Below are 18,122 nucleotides of genomic sequence, written 5' to 3'. Positions count from 1 at the left end.
CCAGCATCACACTGAACTCCAAAACCTCAGACATGGAGGGGGACAGCTACTCTGTGGGACAGCCTTTGCTCCATGACCCTTAGGCACCCCAAATAGCCCTCAAAACCAGTCCGTGGCCCACAAATATCCACAATGGACCACAAATACTCCCCCAAAATGCCTGGCCTAGCACATCCGGCCTCTAAACCACACCCCAAAACACACTGCTTGTATTGCCCCCAGTGCCTCTCATCTCAGTGTGGCCCAATGACCCGGTACCCTCAGCCCAGCGCTGCCAGTACTGCTACACTAGGACTCCCAGAACAGCCCATCTCTGTTCTACCAGTGCCCACTGAGAACACACAATGAGAATGCCTTCCCAGGCTGCCAGCAAGCATGTCCTACCTAGCACGGCCAGCCCAGCTCCCCCATCCTTGTGCTTCCAGTATGCTCAGTCCCAGAGCTCCCACTAGTCCCTGTGCCACTTGTGACATGCAGTGGGAATGCAGCTGTGCCTAAGATCTGCTTTGACACCAGGATTTCAAATTTTAAATAAGTCCTCCAGCTCCTCTGGTGAGAAACTTGTGAGTGATTCTAACACCCTGGCCCTGACCCTGTTACAGCAGGTTCCTTTGGGGGGAGTAGAGGGCCATGGGAACAGGGCCACTTCAGTGTGGGAATGTCACCCACCCATGACCCTCAAATGGCATGTTCCCTGAGAGTCTGAAGGTCCCTGACCAGGAACCCTCCTCTACCAGTGCCCAGAGGTCCTTGTCCCCAGGAAGTCCCCATCTCCACTGGAGGTCTGCAGCTAGGAGCAGTACCCTGAGATGGGGCTAAGGGTCCCCATGGGTCTGGGGCAGGTCACCAGGCTATGGGTTCTCATGGGTCACCAGGCACCTTAAAGACCTTGACCCTGTGAGGAGGGGCAAGTGATGCAGAAGGTGTTTGTGTGGTGATGGCAGGATGAGGCCACAGATCCTGTGGTGTCCCAGCGTGGGGGTCCACTGGCTGCCTCCTGCCTGCGCATGCAACACTGGTCAGTTTCTGGTCATATCAGAGAATATTAAAGAACAAGTGAATTGCATATGTCACAGTGGTTTTTATGCAATTTTAGATCTTGTGGATCTGATATAGCTGACCTGCGTGTGTTGACAGACCTGTGTATGTTTATGTGCAAGTGCTTTTCTTTCCTCGTTCAGAGTTGAGTCAACTATAAGCCCCTGAGTATTTTGGCAGGGATGGTGTGTGGGTAACCTGGTCCTCCAGGTCAAATTAAAGTCACAAACACTATTCAAAATGCAGAGTCCAATCTTGTGCTAAGCTTCTGCAGCCCCAAAACCCCTACAAGAACATAACAACATGGTGTAAAGGGCCAAAATCTGCAGATGCCTTTCTAACAGTGATTCTTCACCACTCTTCAAATCTTCCAGACCAGGAGACTGTGGAAAAGAGGAGACGTTGCTCAAGCAGGGTGTTTCCACACATATAGAAGGTACACACTTGAAATACTGTGTCAAGAAAAGCATCCTTGGAGTTAAGAGGATCTTCAGCATATGCTTTGGTCTCTTGGTTATAGATGTAATAGATGAGTAGGATGGCAAAACAATACCATCAACACCTGCTCAGTTGAATCTGATCCAGATGAGTAAGTTATAGGTAAACACCTGCTTAGCCTGTGTTTAATAATAGCATGAATCCAGGTCATCTGTAGTTAGAGGGGTTTCTTGCAATCTCAGCACTCTGCTCTTAAACTTCTATTTTATTGGAGGAAGAGAGCAATTCTTGCCAAAATTACAGCTAAATCACTAGAGACAATAACATAAACCCTGAGTTTGATGGGGTTTGGTTTTCTTGTTATAGCTAAAGGAACTCTTAAGGAGAAGATAGTAGGCTAAAACAAGAGTAATGAGAGAAATTATTTATTTATAACACATTAGGAACACTTTTAACAGTACATCATTAACAGGGTGACTAAATAATAAAGTGATCATAAAAGGGTGACTTAAAAAGCTGGTTAAAGACAAGGCAGAGATTATAGGCTCGTCATGGAAACTGGTAGGCTTTTTCCTCCCATAAGCAAAGCTACACAGATAAAGACTGTCTCATACTATTTCTGCAAACTTAAAAGATTGATTTGCTCAATCTGTACATTTTCTTTTTATTGTATAAATTTACCAATACTTAGATTAACATTTCATATAGTTTTTGATGTTAAATTTAAATGCAGTATTATGTCTCATTAATTTAAGGTGCAATTTATCAAAATCTACAGTAAATGTTTTCTTCTTAATCAGTTCTCTTTGGCACACTTCTGGTCTGTCTAAATACAAAAGTGTAGGATTGAATCAAGTATATAACACTGCAGGTATTTGAAGGGTTTTTTGTTAGCAAATAAATGCTTATTTATGCTTACCACAAGCTTATTCACAAAGAAATAACTATATATGAATTTCAGTTTAAGTTATATATAAAATGGCTAAACTTCTTCAGTGTGCAAGGCAGAAAAAAAATTGTTACATCAACTCCTCCCAAGAGAGAGTGATTTTTGCACCATGGAAATCTTGTGTAAAATGTTATAGAAAATGGAGATTTTTAATGAGGAAGTTCTCGGTGCTTATCTTACAGCAAGCCACCTGAGGAGATGATTTTCTAGGTCCAGAAATGGTTCATAAGATATAGTTTAGCTGACAGGTTGGCACTATAGTGGTGTTGCAGCTATAAACTTGCATGTTCAACTGACAAACAGAACCAAAGAGCCAAAAAACCCCAACCAGTCTGTGTAAAGAGTTTAGTGAAAGTGGCTTCTTTCTATGAGAAAAGTCTCATTCCTGTGTTCTTGATATATGTATATATATCTATCTATCTGCTTTTATTGCAAGGAAGAAACATTTAGAATTTGCACTCTGCACTTTTGTTCTCATGATCTCTTCTTACTTTTGGACTGACTAATATTTTGTTAAAATCATAAATGGACAATAGAAAATGAGATTCTGTTTCTGATGGAAATGTATGAGGAAGCCATCAAAGTTGACCTAAATAGGTAAAGTATAACTTTACAATAGCTCAAGTGCCAGAAGAGCAAGCTCAGAGCAATTTATTTCACATCTGAAAGCCAATACCAGCATCTGGCATTCACATGAAAGGTATGAGGAAACTTAGCTGCATAAATACTGGACCCCTTTCAGTGACTAATTATTTCACAATTGAATAAAAACTAAACCCTATTCACAGTAAAACGTACTTATTTCAAGGCCCTTCTGGTCTGTTTTTTTCCTGAATCATGCAAGTAGTATCCCCTCAGCTGCAGAAATTAGCATTTTGGCAAATGATCAAGTTACAGTGCAACCTGTTTAGAAGGCAAGGATGTAAAAAGGGATTTCATACAGGTACTTTGTGATGTGGTAATGTGTAAAATGCTGTGCTACTCCTGAGTAAAACACATTTGGCTGTCCCAGCTAATGACCCATTTATGAGCATGCTGATTCCAGAGAGGCATTTCACAGCCTCAGGAATAGTATATATTCTTAAAAAAAAAAGTATTTTACAACTGTCTTTTTCTTCAGCCTATCAAGTAAAGACTAAAAATGGTGAGTTCAAACTGTTGAGGGAGATGATGAGCAGGGGAAGAACCAGTAAGGAGAATCAGGGTCTGTGTGGTAAATCAGATGTGAGATGTAATTAATTCTCAATTTCCTTTTAGCTTTTTGAGATATTGCATATAGCCATGCTTAGTGCTCCTGTTTTATCTCAAAGCTATTGGCTTTAGAACTGGGATGTCTGTGTAAAGGATATGGTATCAGATTTATCTACAGCAAAGCCTCCATTGATGTAAGATTCCTTGGCCTGTGTTTCATCATTATCAAGTATTTCTGTTTCCAAAGCAAAAGGATTGACTATGTTGACTTCAGAGGTGACATCCATCTGCTCCAGCTCCTTTTTTGAGAGCTTCTCCACTACTCCTGTACCAAAGGCATCTCCCAAGACATTCACCGTTGTTCTGAATCGATCCCTACGGAACAAAAAAGTTGTCAGACACACCATCCAGTTGTTAAGAAAATCCTTTTAGTAAAAGTAAGGTACTCTAGCTCATGCAACACTGTTTTCTTCCCAGTGCAGATTTGGGTAATTATTCAATTAAAAGAAAACAGTCTTTTAAAACAAGAATCAGAATTTTACCCACAGGTATTTGAAGAAGCCTGGGGTAATTTTCATGAGAAATTATTTTGTACAGGACATGCAAAACTGCAAGTCATGTCACTTGTCTGTTAGAGCCAAGTGGTGTGGTATAGCCGTACAAAATGTTGGAAGGATCACCTCTCAGGCCCTTGAAGTATGCTACAAAGCTGGTTCCCTCTTGTAATGATAGATTGTGGGGTGCAGCAGCAGAATCTGCATTGTGCCTTTTGTCATTCTAACAGTCATGTCCTCAGCCAGAAGAGCACCTAGCCCAGGATGTCCAGTATTCTGGCCCAAAGCTGACAAAGGGAAAGGCCTGTCCTCTGCTGGCTTCTCCTTATTTAAGGGCTGAAGGACAAACCTATACTAAAAAATTCACTTAAAGGAATATGATACTCCTGCACTACTGATTTTTCTCCAGACAGAAATGTGACATGCAGGCCTTAAAAACCTGCTGCTACTTGGCAGAGGAACAACAAACCCTTGCAACATAATAGAATTTGAAAATCGATGTGGAAGTATGGTATGGAGCGTGGAAGGCCATGCTTCCCTGTTTTTCTTTTCAGCTACAGAGCACTACAAAGGTTCTGTGGCAGAACAAGTTTCTCTTTCTGTGCAGAGACCTTGAGGTGGATATATTTACAGTATTTCCCAATACTTCTACAAAACTGCTGAATTCTAGTGCTAAAAAAGTTTTCTATGTGCAACAAAAATATATGTTAGGGAAAGGAAGAGAGAGCTGTAAAGATTCTAGTAGAATCAGTGTGACAAGTGAGTGAATCAACACCACTGGAAACTCATTGGTTATAATAGCACTATTCTATTTGATTTAATTTACACAGCAAAACATATCTTAGTCTGAAAACTGCCTTAATTAGAACCAGAAACATCTTGAATTATTTGTATGTTTCACGGTGGAACATGAACCTTCCATGTACTAATATTGTGTCTAAAACCCACAAAAGCTACAGACTTCTAAAGTGGAGTAAAAATCAGATCCATAAAGTCATGATTGCTCTGAGAAATAGGGTATTGTTCTCTTTCTCTCTCACTCCCATAAGGTAAGTAAAGGGCATCAAATGAAATTATTAGGGCGTAGATGAAAACAAACAAAATTCAATTATATCTCTGCATCATTAGAATGTGGAATTCATCTCTGAAGGACTTGTGGAAACATGGGTCCCAAAGCAATGAGGCATTCGTAGAAGAAGACAAAAATCACTTCTAACTCAGGAGCTCTCTGTTCTGCAATTTGCAGGAGGCTGGACAAATACTTTGGATAAAGGAACCATTATACATTTGGGTGGTCTGAGACTCTTCAGATACCTGCTCTGAGCCAGCGGTTTGTACTGATCTGCACTATCCTTAAAAACATTAAATGCCCACTAGGAATAGAAGAGAGCTAAAGAAAACAAAATTACTGTGGAGCACAGCACACAAAACTATTAGACCCTTTTGCAGACAGCTGACTGGGAAAATTACTTGTGGACAGAACTGGTTCCTTTGGAGAAATTATGCTTATACATAAATGGAATTGATTCTTGGATCCATACAATAGCCCTGATTTTCTGGAGACTGGCATTTCTCTCTATTTGCAAAATTGAGTTATATAGTAAATAAATTAAATATATCTGTGAAATACATAGGTTGCCACCAGAAATCCTTCAATAAAATGACTGGAAAGGCCAGAGGAGGAACAGCAAGGCATTTATCTTGAATGTAAATATACCTGAAGAAGACATGCAAATACTATGAAATTATTAAGATCACTGGATTGATACCAGTGAAATGTCATTCATGCAAACTGCAGGTGAAAAAGACCTTGGCCTGATCACCAAAGCTCACACAGTTTAGGAGGCAAAAAACCTGAAGTTATACTTGTTAACTTGTGAATCCTCTATATAATGGAACAAAACTGAGTATTGATAGCCTTCTGACCTCCAGAATACACTCTGTGATTCTTTGGGCTTTTGCAAAATTGGCAGAGATACACACTGGTGTAACTTGAACAGAAAAGATTTCTGATGCAAAGGCTTCTCTCCAGAAAGAGCAGATGAATGTGACTGAGAGGTTTTGAAGTGTTCTGATATGGTTTAGATTAGGCATAAGAATCACTTTCCAAATTTAAATGTGTGCTTGTTGATTGAGGGCTGGGCCCTGAGTGCTCTCAGTGAAGAACAGTCCTAGCAAAGTAGTGCTGGCAGCACAGATCTGTGTACACCCTGCTATATGTGTGCACAGGGAATCCAGGGTCAGTTTTGCTTTGTTCATGTTGTGTTCCACTGCCAGTTTATGGATATCATGTGCTTTGCAGCTTGTGGCTACATTTCAGTTTTATGAATGATGTATGTGTTTAGCATAATGTGGTGGCGTCTCTGACACTCTAGAGACATTTCTTGGTACTATCCAATTTGCCTGTCTTGAGGATGATGCTCATGATTTATTAGTGATGTGACCACTACTTTAAGGCAGATAGCATCTCTGAATGGGAGGTTATTCACTGCCATCCCATGCAGGACTTATCCCACAATCAAAGCCATTACTGCATTTAACTCTGAACAAGCCTGGCCATAAGAATAATCTCTGTCCATTTTCTGAAACTAAATGATGTTATTGCTTTCTTTCTCAGACTCACACATTTCTAGGCAACTTATGCAAACATTAAAAAAAAAAGATAGGGAAAAAGAAAAAAAGAAAAAAACATTAAATATGAGGTGCCTTAAACTTACAGAAGCCAGTCAACTGCAATGATCAGAGTAACATCCTCGGCAGGCAGGCCAATGGCACTCAGCACAATCACCATGGTAACAAGTCCGGCTTGGGGCACGCCTGCAGCCCCGATGCTGGCTGCTGTAGCTGTGACGCTAAATCCCAAATAAAACCCAGAAAAGGCATTCAGAAGACATGTTACTCTGTTTTCTGACACAAATAGTTTAATTTCACTGCAAGAAAGAAGCCTAAATGTTTCAGATTTCATCCTGAATAGTATTTACTCAAAGTCTGGTATCAAGTTTATAGGACAAGCTATGTTCTGATGTACTCTTATGGTTACACTACAGAATAACAGGCAACACATGTCTAGCAAGCAAACTGGATGGATCAAAGGTAGAGGCTGAGTTAGGTTTGCAAGTGTTTGCAGGAAAGAATAATAGCAATTTTCATAACAGTGTTGTATATCCTGATCCATCCTACCTCCCCATCAGGGTGCACTGGCTACTCCTTGGATCAAGAAATGAGAATATTTGTTATTTCTTATGCTGTGAATGATAGGTTAAACTTTCCCATGGGGTATCCGAATGTACCATTCACAAAAAAGCTCACTTCCCACAAAATGTATGTGATGGCTTTAGTCTTACCTAATGGTAACTATTTGGCCAATATCCAGTTTTAAGTCATTCAGCTGTGCAATAAATATGGCTGCTACTGCTTCATAAAGAGCAGTGCCATCCATGTTGATGGTAGCTCCAACTGGAAGAACGAACCTTGTGATTCTTTTGTCAATCAAGTTTTTTTCTTCTGCACAGCGGAAGGTGACAGGCAAAGTTGCAGAACTGGCACATAATGAAACACATAAAATTAGTGAAAGCAACAACACACCATTTCTATTATGTTTCCTTTTGCTCAGAGCATGATCTGCTCCATGACTCAAAAGGAGATCTAAGGCAGGAAGGGAGGCTGCACCATGAAAAAGCAAAGCAACCTCTCTTATACCTTCTAAATATTGGAAGAAATAGCTAAGTGTTAGTTCTCAAAATTACATGGTAAATTGCCATGGTATATGTAGTCACAAAAAATGTTCAACCACTTAAATGCTGTCAAGTCTGCGGCTAATGAACTGAATGGCAAAGAACTGCCTCCTCCAGGGAAAGGCAGACTCTCATTTGGTGTAAGGCTAACACACTCTGTAGTGTCCTTTGGTTATGACAGAAATAACATTGAAAACAGTATTTCAGCCTCCAGAGGAGGGACTGAGAACTGTCCAGCTGATACCAGGGCTTTTAAAAAAGGAGCAATAAAAGCAGAGCACAGACCATGCAATACTGTTAGGAACACTACAGAAAAGATACTGTTTTTGTTTACCTGGAAGAGGTCATAAGGGCTGTAAGAAGTGCCTGAGCCATCCCCATGGCAAACCAAAAAGGATTTTTCCTTACTATTAAAAAGTAGATAAGCGGCAGAACTATACCGGCATGGATTGCAAGTCTGCAAAATAAAATCAACTAGTTAAACAAATAGATCCATCTCATTGTCTTTCTTTACTAAGATGTTGATAATAGGTACCCAGCTCTGTCCTCAAATATAATCATGAAACACTAAAGGTGTTTCACCTAGGTGATAAATTTAGAGAGAATGTAATAAAAAGCAGACTAATGCTGTTCTACACTTCCTTTTGGAAAGGACACACCATATATGAATTGTCTCTCCTAAGCTGAGCGAAAATTAACTTGAAAAATTTTTAAACTGATAAAAATTAGAAGACTAAACTAATATGTAATACTTAAAGTGATGTGCAGAGGGTGATTTGAAATAACACTTAAACATTTCTCTTTTCTCCCAAATCCTTACAATGCAAACCAGAGTCAGAAAGCCAAGTCAAATTATTATCCTCAGTTTGTCTGCCCTTATTACAGAACATGTTTTAGAAATAAAGGTAAATATGCTTTCCAGTCAGGGTCAGCTGAAATGCACATTTTCTGCAGAATCTTCAAATATGGACCTTTAGAAAAATCGACATCTGCTGTGGGCAAAACTGTCTAAGCTCAGGTCTACAATTAAAATGTGGTGAGGTATTTGAGACTGTTTAAATGAGGTGTATATAGTCTAAGCATTTTTAATGTTGTAAGATGCTGAAATAATATGTTTTGAAAGTATTAATTTTTAAAATTAGGTGGGTTGACTCATAGAAGATCAACTCACTCTCTTGACTTTAGCAGCTCAGATGTATTTGCCTGGGCATTTGTATAGGTCTCAGGGATGAAATCATCCTTCAACCTATGCATTGATTTTGAACACTGTGCAGTAATCCTGAATGCACAGGAATGCAGAGCTTGTGGACATTAAGATAAAAGGTAAACGGACTGCTGTAAGTGCGTTTGAAATGAAATGTATTTGAAGAGTCTGTGAATACTCCCTGTGTTCAAAGGCTGCAATTATAGCACATTCGCTTTTTGTGAAAAGAAATTATCACATAGCCTGGAAACATAAACCCAAAAACTGCTGTCACCCATGACCTTGGAATTTTTACTCTGTTCTTACAAAATGTTCCTGTGCACATTCCTGTGTTGTAATAACGCTTTATGGTTTCAGAGCAGTTGATAAAGATAGCAATAAATAATGGTACCATTTGTTCTGCCAAAACCAGACAATTAAGAGACCAGTAGTCACAGTACAGAAATCCACAATGGCATGAAAAATCATCCACAAAACCTACATATATGTTTCCTTGAAAAATTATCTTTTTAAAAGGAACAGGCATTGAAGTTTTCATTCTGTATGAAGTTGAAGTTTTCATTCTACATTCATCACAGAATTGTAGAATCATATGATATATTTAGTGGAATGTAAATAATAACATGCAACATGTCTTGATAAAATTTTATAAATAACTCTAGAAAGAAATCTAGCAAATTACACATGCACCAACACAAGGCATTATTGTATAAATTGCTAGGTTTGTGACATGCTTGAGAACAAACTGAATATAGGAAAAAAATAAAGTGGTATGGGTGCCATTTGCTGTCTTAACAAAATGTTAATGAGAGTAAGCATTTCGAGTATGTCTAAGTCTAAAAGCATACTGACTTAGTTATTTGAAAAATTTAGATTTGCATCATTTTAGTAGTAGCATGAACATGACATTATTCAAAATATTTTTGTTTATCTGCTTTGCTACTACTGGTTTTCCTGAAACAAATTTTAAGTAATATTTATTTTTGTTCATAAGATGCAATTATCAGAAAGCAGCAGAATTTTTATACCAAAATCATAATCAGCAATTGAAAACAGAAATTCTAATAGCATTCATTTTTAAGTTAGGAAGAGTCATGTCCCTCAGAATCCCAAGCTACCATTCCATGTAGGAATATCTCTTACAGGGATGTAGCTTCCTTGCTGCATTAGGAAGAGAAAAAGGCACAGGCAAGGAGAGACAAGGAATTGCTGCAGCTTTTTTCTTTTCCTTTCTTTTTTTCTTTTTTTTTTTTCTTTCCTCCCCCGCCCCCCCTTCAGCTTGAGTTCCCTCTGGCACTTAAATTATGTCTCCACTTTGACTTTCCTCTGCTGTAACTTCTAATATGTCCTCATCCTGACTCTGTAACCATCAATCATGAGAGACTTGAGATACTTAGTGGCAAATTGCACCAAAGACACTGGGGGAAGTCTGTTCTCTCATGGTGGCCTGAACCAGACAGAGAGATTGAGATGAGCTGCAGACAATGGTGGATGAGTCCTGGTAGGGCTGAGGCTATGAAAGATCATGAATAATTAAGCTAGGAAGAAGATGAGCTGGTTAGGGAGGTTAAAGGAAAGAAAGCAGAGGATAGGACAAATATCTTTAAAAGGAATACAAGAAACATTTAAGATAACCTGTTATTTTCAGGTTCAAGCTTAAAGAGAGGATGAAAAGCAGTTACAGAAGACACCAGTGAACAGAATACACTGCAGACAGGGTCAAATACATAAGAATGAAAACCAAACTGATGGTGGGAACTGCAGTTTTTAAGAGACCCAAACAAAGAGCAACATTTCTCCTTTTTCCTGAGAGGTAAGAATAAGGGGTATTCTTTCAGGCTGAAAAATGTAGAACAAGCCCCCTTTCCTTGTAGCCTATAGCTTTGTGTGTATGTGTTCATATCTGCTCTTGTGATCTGATTATTACATGCTCTCCCTGATGGTCAGTTTTGCAGAGAATATGCAAAACAACGCCTTGAGCAGCACTCATGGAAGGCTGCTCTGCAGGAGGCAGAAATGCTGCAGAGGTCTTCTACCAGAGCACCCATCAGGGAACATGGTCATATTTGGAGGAACAGAGAATTTTTCTCTCCAAGGATGCAAATTAGTGCTCACTAATGTTTTTGATGGCACCTGGGGATGTACTTTAAATTCTTGTGCCTGTCAAACAAATTATTACCAGCTAAACAGGAGGCTATGCAGTGGCAGGTTACTTTGCAATAAAAGTGCTTTGGAGAAGGCACTGCGCCTTCACACACACCTTAAGGAAGACTTGCCTTGTCACAGTAAAATCATAACCTATAACCAGTAATCGATAGGTAAATAGTCATAAAACTTGCTATCACATCTAAAACTAAAACTTACTATCTGATGTAAAACTGAAGTCAAAAGGGGCAGTAGTAATCCATTCAACATATTCCTTCTCTGAATTAACTGGAGTTAATGACATAGAAAACCAGCAGAAGTAATACACTCATTCTGTCAATGATTTCTATCTACCTTGTGGTTGGGGTGTCATTTATAATTTCTATAGAAAATATTAGAGTCTTGATTTACCATCTCTTGGTAAATATCAGCTTTTGAAACCTTTAAAAATCTGACCTATTTTCCAAGTGCAAAGAAATACTCACAAAAACTGTATAATGCATTAGATGAACATAACTTGTACTCATCTCTGTAACATTTTGAAGAAGTAATGAATCAGTGCTATTTCTGGAACAGTAATTCATATTTAGAAATAAATTTTATCTCTGATTTTCAAACAGCTAGTCCAAACATACTGGCTTATGAATAAAACAAAACAACAACCTTAAAATAAATATGCTTATCTAGCACAGATTAATGCAAAAACCCCAGAGATCTGTCTTGACTATTTATAAAGTAGTTTGCATTTAAGACTAATATATTACCATTCTCTTTGGCTGTCAGAAAGTGTGTGAAAGACATTTGAAGAATAGCATGCAAATGCACAACGTGTGGGGAAAGAAATTCTCGAACAATTTTGGACTGAGCCTCTAGACAAAACATATATAAGTCCTTGGTATACTGAAGGAATTATAGGAGTGGATGCTAAGGTAATGGACCAAGACTGCCTAGAAGGCTATGCTTCACTGAATTGGAAACAGAAATTTAAGCACATTTATCTGACAAAAGAGTCCTTTGTAGGATAGTTTTCAGAGATAGATAATAACCTGGTATTATAACCTATAATTGGAGCAGTTAAGTTATTCTAAAATTCCACTGCTGAAAGGCTCCACAGGTGTAGGTGTAACCTCCTGCACCCAGACTGTTCTACATAGACAACTGCTAAAAAAAAAGAATAGAAAAAAAGTTCTGATGCTTGGCTATGTTTTTCAGATTACAACTTCTCTTTTTGCAGCCTCACCATCTACCCTAACCTTGGAGGGGGAATTAGCAAACAGTGCAATCCCCAGGGCTTCTCTTGATGTCAGCTGTCTGCTCAGTACTGCGGAGGGAAGGGATCAGTCTCTTTAGCATCCTTTATTGTGCACTGCTCTTACTATGCATCTGTATTCAGCAGGGAGTTTGGTCTGTGCTGCAACACCTTGGGCCCAAAAACTCCCAAAAAGTTCCATAGAGGTTCGCAACATAATCCACGTATTTGTATAAGTTCGATAGGCTGGCAAGCCCCAATAAGAAATAATTCATAACCTCAGCTTTAATACAACAATATTTTCTTCAGCACAAGCTGTAAAGATGAAACAGTGAATACAATAAAGGAATTTACTTTTGGGTTTTGGTTTTTTTTTAGAAGGCAAGGCAGTGACTTTTTAAAACAGAACATGCATCCAGCAAAATGTGCATTCAAACCATCCTCACATATCCTCACATAATTTTCACTGATGAGAATTTTTGTCTCTCACCTAGAAGATTGGATGTGGTGGATAATTGAGTGGTAGTCAACTGAGCTCCAAAACTGCATGCATATTTAAGAAATTACATACCCAATTATTACTGTAGCCATATAAAGACCCAATTTACGAAAGATTTCCCAGTCCTCAACTGCTATTATCTTCCCAGCAATTAAAAACACGATACCAATTGGCATATACCTAGAAAGGAAAAATAAAGCTATCAAAAATGCATTCTCAGAAATACTGTATGCTCACCATGAAATAACTTCTCTCCCAGAGTAATTTTTTTTAAACAGATAAAAAATATGTTTTGATATCCTATTTCACAACAACAGATTTTTTTTCTTAAATTATGTTATACATTGGACTTTATTCATTTGCAGCAAGGCTACAACAGAGGTGATGAAAAAAACCTGGAAAATAGACTACACATAGTCTAGCTAGTATTGTATAACTTGGTGTCACAGAATATACAGAAGTCAGGAAGGGGTATGGGCATATAGCCTGTTACAGCAAATGTTTGTGTACAACCACAGGCTCCCTGGGGGTGGAAGTTTGCAGGGTTGAGACCAGTGTCTGTCTAGTCTGCAATCACACACAGATGGGAAAGGTCTCCTGTAGTTACAGGAGCTGCCCAGCAGCACTGGGGGTTATATCTGTGTCACCTGTGTCACAGAATAAACCTGCACGAGGCCATGCCTCATGGAGCTGAACAGCTGTATAGGCTATTGCCTATAGAAAATTCAAGGGAAATATCAGGAATTATGTTAGCACCAGCTCCACTGCATATTTTTATTTTGGTTCCAGAGAGCAGGCTGTCACAGAGACAAGTTATTATAGAATGTATGTGTGCTATCTCATAAACAAAATTGTATCTTACACCTGTAAAAAGCAGGTATACCTAGTTCCTCTAAGCACTGAACTTGATGAAAACAGTACTAATTCCTCATACTTTCAGCAGAAAACTCTGTCTTGTTTCAAACAACAGCTCCCACATCTGTAGAAACTCAGGGAGTCTGTAGCCACAGCTTCTGGCACATGCAAGAAAATGGATAATCAATTTATAAGTAAATACCTGTATGGCATGTGCTAAGTCTGGAGTCTCATTGTTTGTAATTTTCTGCAGAGTGAGGCAACCTGTCTCACAGGGCTTTAACTTAGCCTGGGACTAAACTAGCTGCTTAGCATAGGACTAGTTGCAGAAATTAATTTACCTTTCTTTAAAGAAGCAAGAATTGTGCAAACCCTGGACAGGTTTGCTGGTTTACATACATCTCAGTATGCTGGGATGTAAGAAAAACCCATGGAACAGTCAGATCTGACATGGTACTGGTATGAAATGTGCACATGAGCAGAGTATTGTAATAAGTGGCACAAGGCATTCCGCATGTAGGATCAAACTCTGGAAGGAGTTGTGTGTATTTATAGTCCTGATCCTGTAATTGTGATTTGCACATACAAAATTCTATTAATAGCTGTGAAGTCCAACCAAACACTATCACACAAGTTTCTTTATATTAAATTTGTTTTTCTTGTCTGAGAACATTATGAGAATGCCGTCTCAAAACCTATTAGCAGGAGGTAAATGATACTAAGTTGTATTTTGCATACCATTTTGAATTTTTCTCTGTGCTGTGGCTTGCATATTAATTAGATTTCTAAAGGAAGTTAGATCAAATACAGACATCCTGTGAACACAATGTCTTTCAGAGAATAATGTTCAAGACTCAGAAGGGCATATGAATGGTAATGCTTATCCTCAAAAGAGGCCTGAAATGACTAGTGCACTAGTTTTTTATAAACATCTAGCAAGAATGTCTAAAAAACTCAAGTTTCTTGGGAACAAATAGGACTGCTCCTTTAGTATATATTAAGAAGCCCTGTTTCCAGTTCCCTCAAAAGGATCAAATTCTGTAGAAAGGAAAATTTTTACCAATCTTTCTTTGAAAGCTGCTTTCTGTAAAGTACTATGCAAAAGCAGACATGAGGTTGAGTCTGCTCTTACCTCTTCAGTGACAAACTCCACTTAAAGAAGTTATTGGAAAATGCTAGTATATCCTTGAACTTACCACATAATTATCTGAACTATTCTCATGGTAGCTTCGTTCAGCGCATTGAAGAAATCCATCAGCACTTGTCCTTTCTCTCCCATTTTCCCAATAACCACTCCAAAAACAAGGCAAAAGACAATCAACCCCAGCACATTGATGCCGCTGGAATACATCCCCACAATTTTATAATCTTGGGTTTTGTTCTATAAATTGGAATCAAGAGAAAAAAATACTATGTGAAAATAGTGAATTTACTTTAAAGAGTTCTAAAACAAAAACACATTTAGATTTTTTTGAAAGACATGAAGCTCTTTCCCAGCCACTCTACTGGCTTTCTGAAATAGCCAAGTGCGCAAGTTCAGGAATACACTAAACTGAACTTGTGTATTTTAAAGCCATGTATGGATCTGACCAAACCTCAGCAGGGAGTAAAGCACCCCTTAATTTGTGTTGTCCTTTCTATAGACTTCTGACATGAGTATAGCAAGGTCTAAGTACTCAGAGTCATGCTTTCGAGATCTACTCCTCTACACTCAAGATTTACTCCCCACTGGAAAGCAAAACACAGATGTAGAATTCTTGCGTTAGTTTCTGAGCAACTCAAGGGTTTGTGTCTGGATCTAAGATAAATTCACCACTGCCTAACAACTGGGACATCAGTGTAATTGCATAATTTATAGGAGAATTGTGTGCACGTTACATAAAAATCCTACTAAAGATATATTCATACATTCTTCTGTGCAGCCTGAACATATCAACAAAAGGGTGCAATTCTTCACTACATTCTGGTTCAGGATTTAATTAATGTCTCTTCATATAGCCCATCTTCCCATGCTATTATTACTTTGAGATGAAATTTGGAAGGAGTGTAATAAAATGTATATTGATTTGGTATTGTTTATAGTTCTGCATTCACATTCTATTGAATTCCTTTCTCCCTCTCCTCCAGAGTAAGTCTAGACTTTATACACCATTAACACCCAAAAGCTTTCTACACTTCTAATGAAAGTCTTCTTAAATCTCTTCACTTTTTTTTTTGTACATTCTTTTTCAGAGTAAAAACTATTAATTAACAAATGCTTTATATTGTTTTGTTTTCCATTAAAAATATTTATTATTATTTTCAACTAATTTTTTTTTTAGTGCTTACAATTACAGTTATTGCTACTCAAATATCTCAAGGTGATGTACATCTATTCTTTCCGCAGTGAGTGTTAAATTTCTCAGAAAATTTACAAATCATAAGCAGATAAAAGTAATCAATCTTCATCTGTTTTCTTTGGACTGGTCCATTACCCATGGGATCCTGAGATGTTCTTAATCCTACTGGAAGGACCTCTAGGCATTTACTAATTAACTTCTGTGCTCTTGCTAAAATCCATCTATGTGCTATTTCCAATCATTTCTTCATCACTAACCACATGAAATGAACCAAATTTAGTCTATGTTCTTTCTTCTTACTTCATATATTATGAAGGAATGAAAGGATAAAAGATCGTACCTCTGAAGCCTTTGCTGTTGTAGCCATTGTAGTGGGTTCCTCTCGAAATAGGGAGCTCTTTTTATCCACAGCAGTTGTAGTTTTAACTTTTTCACGTTTAGTTTTATACTGGAAAAGTTTTTAAAGAAAAAAATCCAGAAGAACTTATTTAGGAAAATGAGAAAACTGAAGAATAGACAAAGGCTCAGTAAAAATATGAGAAAAATTAACCAATTGAAGCTGAAGGTAGCAAACACAGACAAAGACTTTATTTCCCAATTCATGTGAGCCGTCAGGGCTCTGTTCCTCAGAAGCTACAGATCAAACAAGAGGTTCACAAATAATATCCTATGAATGCTGCTCCCCAGGATTTTGGATACCCCATGGATGTGCTGCAGTCTTGTGGGGCATGAGCTAGAGCTCCTGACAATGGCAAGAATTTTTTGCTGGAACAAACAGCCTGGAGAGAATTGCTGACAGCCATGCCAGGAGAGGCCCCTGGCGGTGTGGTCAGCATAACTAATGCCACTATGCTAGGCAAACAGACATTCTTAGTGGTCAAATGGGTTACACATTTCCTTTACCCCTCGTTGCCAGGTCTTCAAGGTCCTGTGCACCAAGCAGACAAACCGAACAGACTTATTCTTCCGCTCCCTACTAGCCTCCAGATTCCTGGCACTAGGCTGACTACCCCTCTCCTTATTTGTCTTAAATGTTCCAGGCACCCAGCCAGATGAGCAATGTTGATGATGCAGTCACCGAACAGGCAAATGTAACAGCAGCAGGTACACTGTCCATAAAACCAAGCAGGTGTAAGTCCTAGTGAGTAACTTGGACCAAAACTGCTGCAGGACAGTGAGACCGGGTGGTCAGGGATGCCTCTGTCATTGTCTGCTTCCTCTGAGGACTGAGTGACCAACCTGCATTCTTTCATCTGTTTTTCAAACCTAGATTATGGCTGTTATATTGATAAAGCAAATTAAGTATTAAGATTTGACCAAATATGCGGTGGCTCCAGGTGATTAGAAAACAAGTTAAATTGTGCTACTATAAAACTGTTCTACACTGATTCTGCTCACAGAAATCCTGTGCTATTCTGACTGTAAGTTCTGTGCTACACTAATCATAATCCATTAAGAAAACAAGACTTTAATAGTAACTACAGTTTAATGCCACCAGCATTCTGTCAAGGATTCCTAAAAGAGCCTGCCTGTCCCCTTAGAGTGGGATGGCCAGTAATGATGACAAAAACTACATGGAGAAGTTTTATAAAGTGAGTTGTGCACAGAGCATATAAATTTCTTATATAAATTTCTGGGGAAGGTTAGCTGATAAGTCTAATATACAGACAGAAATTTCCTCTTTCATCTTGCAACACTCCCTTTTCCTGAAAGATGTCTCAAATAGACTACTAGTTATCATCTTTTTCCTTCAAAGGATTTGGTCTGGGAGTTGATATTAGATGTGAGACACTTCAGGGTGAGGGCAAACTTACACAGACTTTATCAGACACAGAGGGATCTTAAGAACAAGGCAACTAATCCTCTTAAGATGGTTCTTCTAACTCTTGTTGTCCCAAAAGGAAACATCTTATCTTACATGCTGCTT

At 38.6% G+C, this 18,122-nt stretch overlaps 1 protein-coding gene across 1 annotated transcript in view; it reads right to left on the bottom strand.

The window, feature by feature from the left end:
• Window positions 1–1,885: 1,885 nt before the first annotated feature.
• SLC1A1 (solute carrier family 1 member 1) overlaps window positions 1,886–18,122 on the bottom strand; it is a 50,039-nt gene continuing 33,802 nt past the window's right edge. Inside the window, exons 6-12 of the mRNA XM_063179621.1 lie at window positions 16,536–16,643; window positions 15,053–15,237; window positions 13,074–13,181; window positions 8,239–8,361; window positions 7,515–7,709; window positions 6,888–7,022; window positions 1,886–3,991 (exon numbers count right to left, since the gene is read on the bottom strand). Of these exons, the coding sequence (XP_063035691.1) occupies window positions 3,745–3,991; window positions 6,888–7,022; window positions 7,515–7,709; window positions 8,239–8,361; window positions 13,074–13,181; window positions 15,053–15,237; window positions 16,536–16,643 (1,101 nt within the window). The 3' untranslated portion in view covers window positions 1,886–3,744. The remainder of the gene's footprint in view (window positions 3,992–6,887; window positions 7,023–7,514; window positions 7,710–8,238; window positions 8,362–13,073; window positions 13,182–15,052; window positions 15,238–16,535; window positions 16,644–18,122) is intronic.

Source organism: Melospiza melodia, chromosome Z (assembly GCF_035770615.1).
Source record: "Melospiza melodia melodia isolate bMelMel2 chromosome Z, bMelMel2.pri, whole genome shotgun sequence".
NCBI lineage: Eukaryota > Metazoa > Chordata > Aves > Passeriformes > Passerellidae > Melospiza > Melospiza melodia.
Note: the sequence above shows the minus strand (reverse complement) of the source record. Positions and strands in the feature narration are given on the sequence as shown.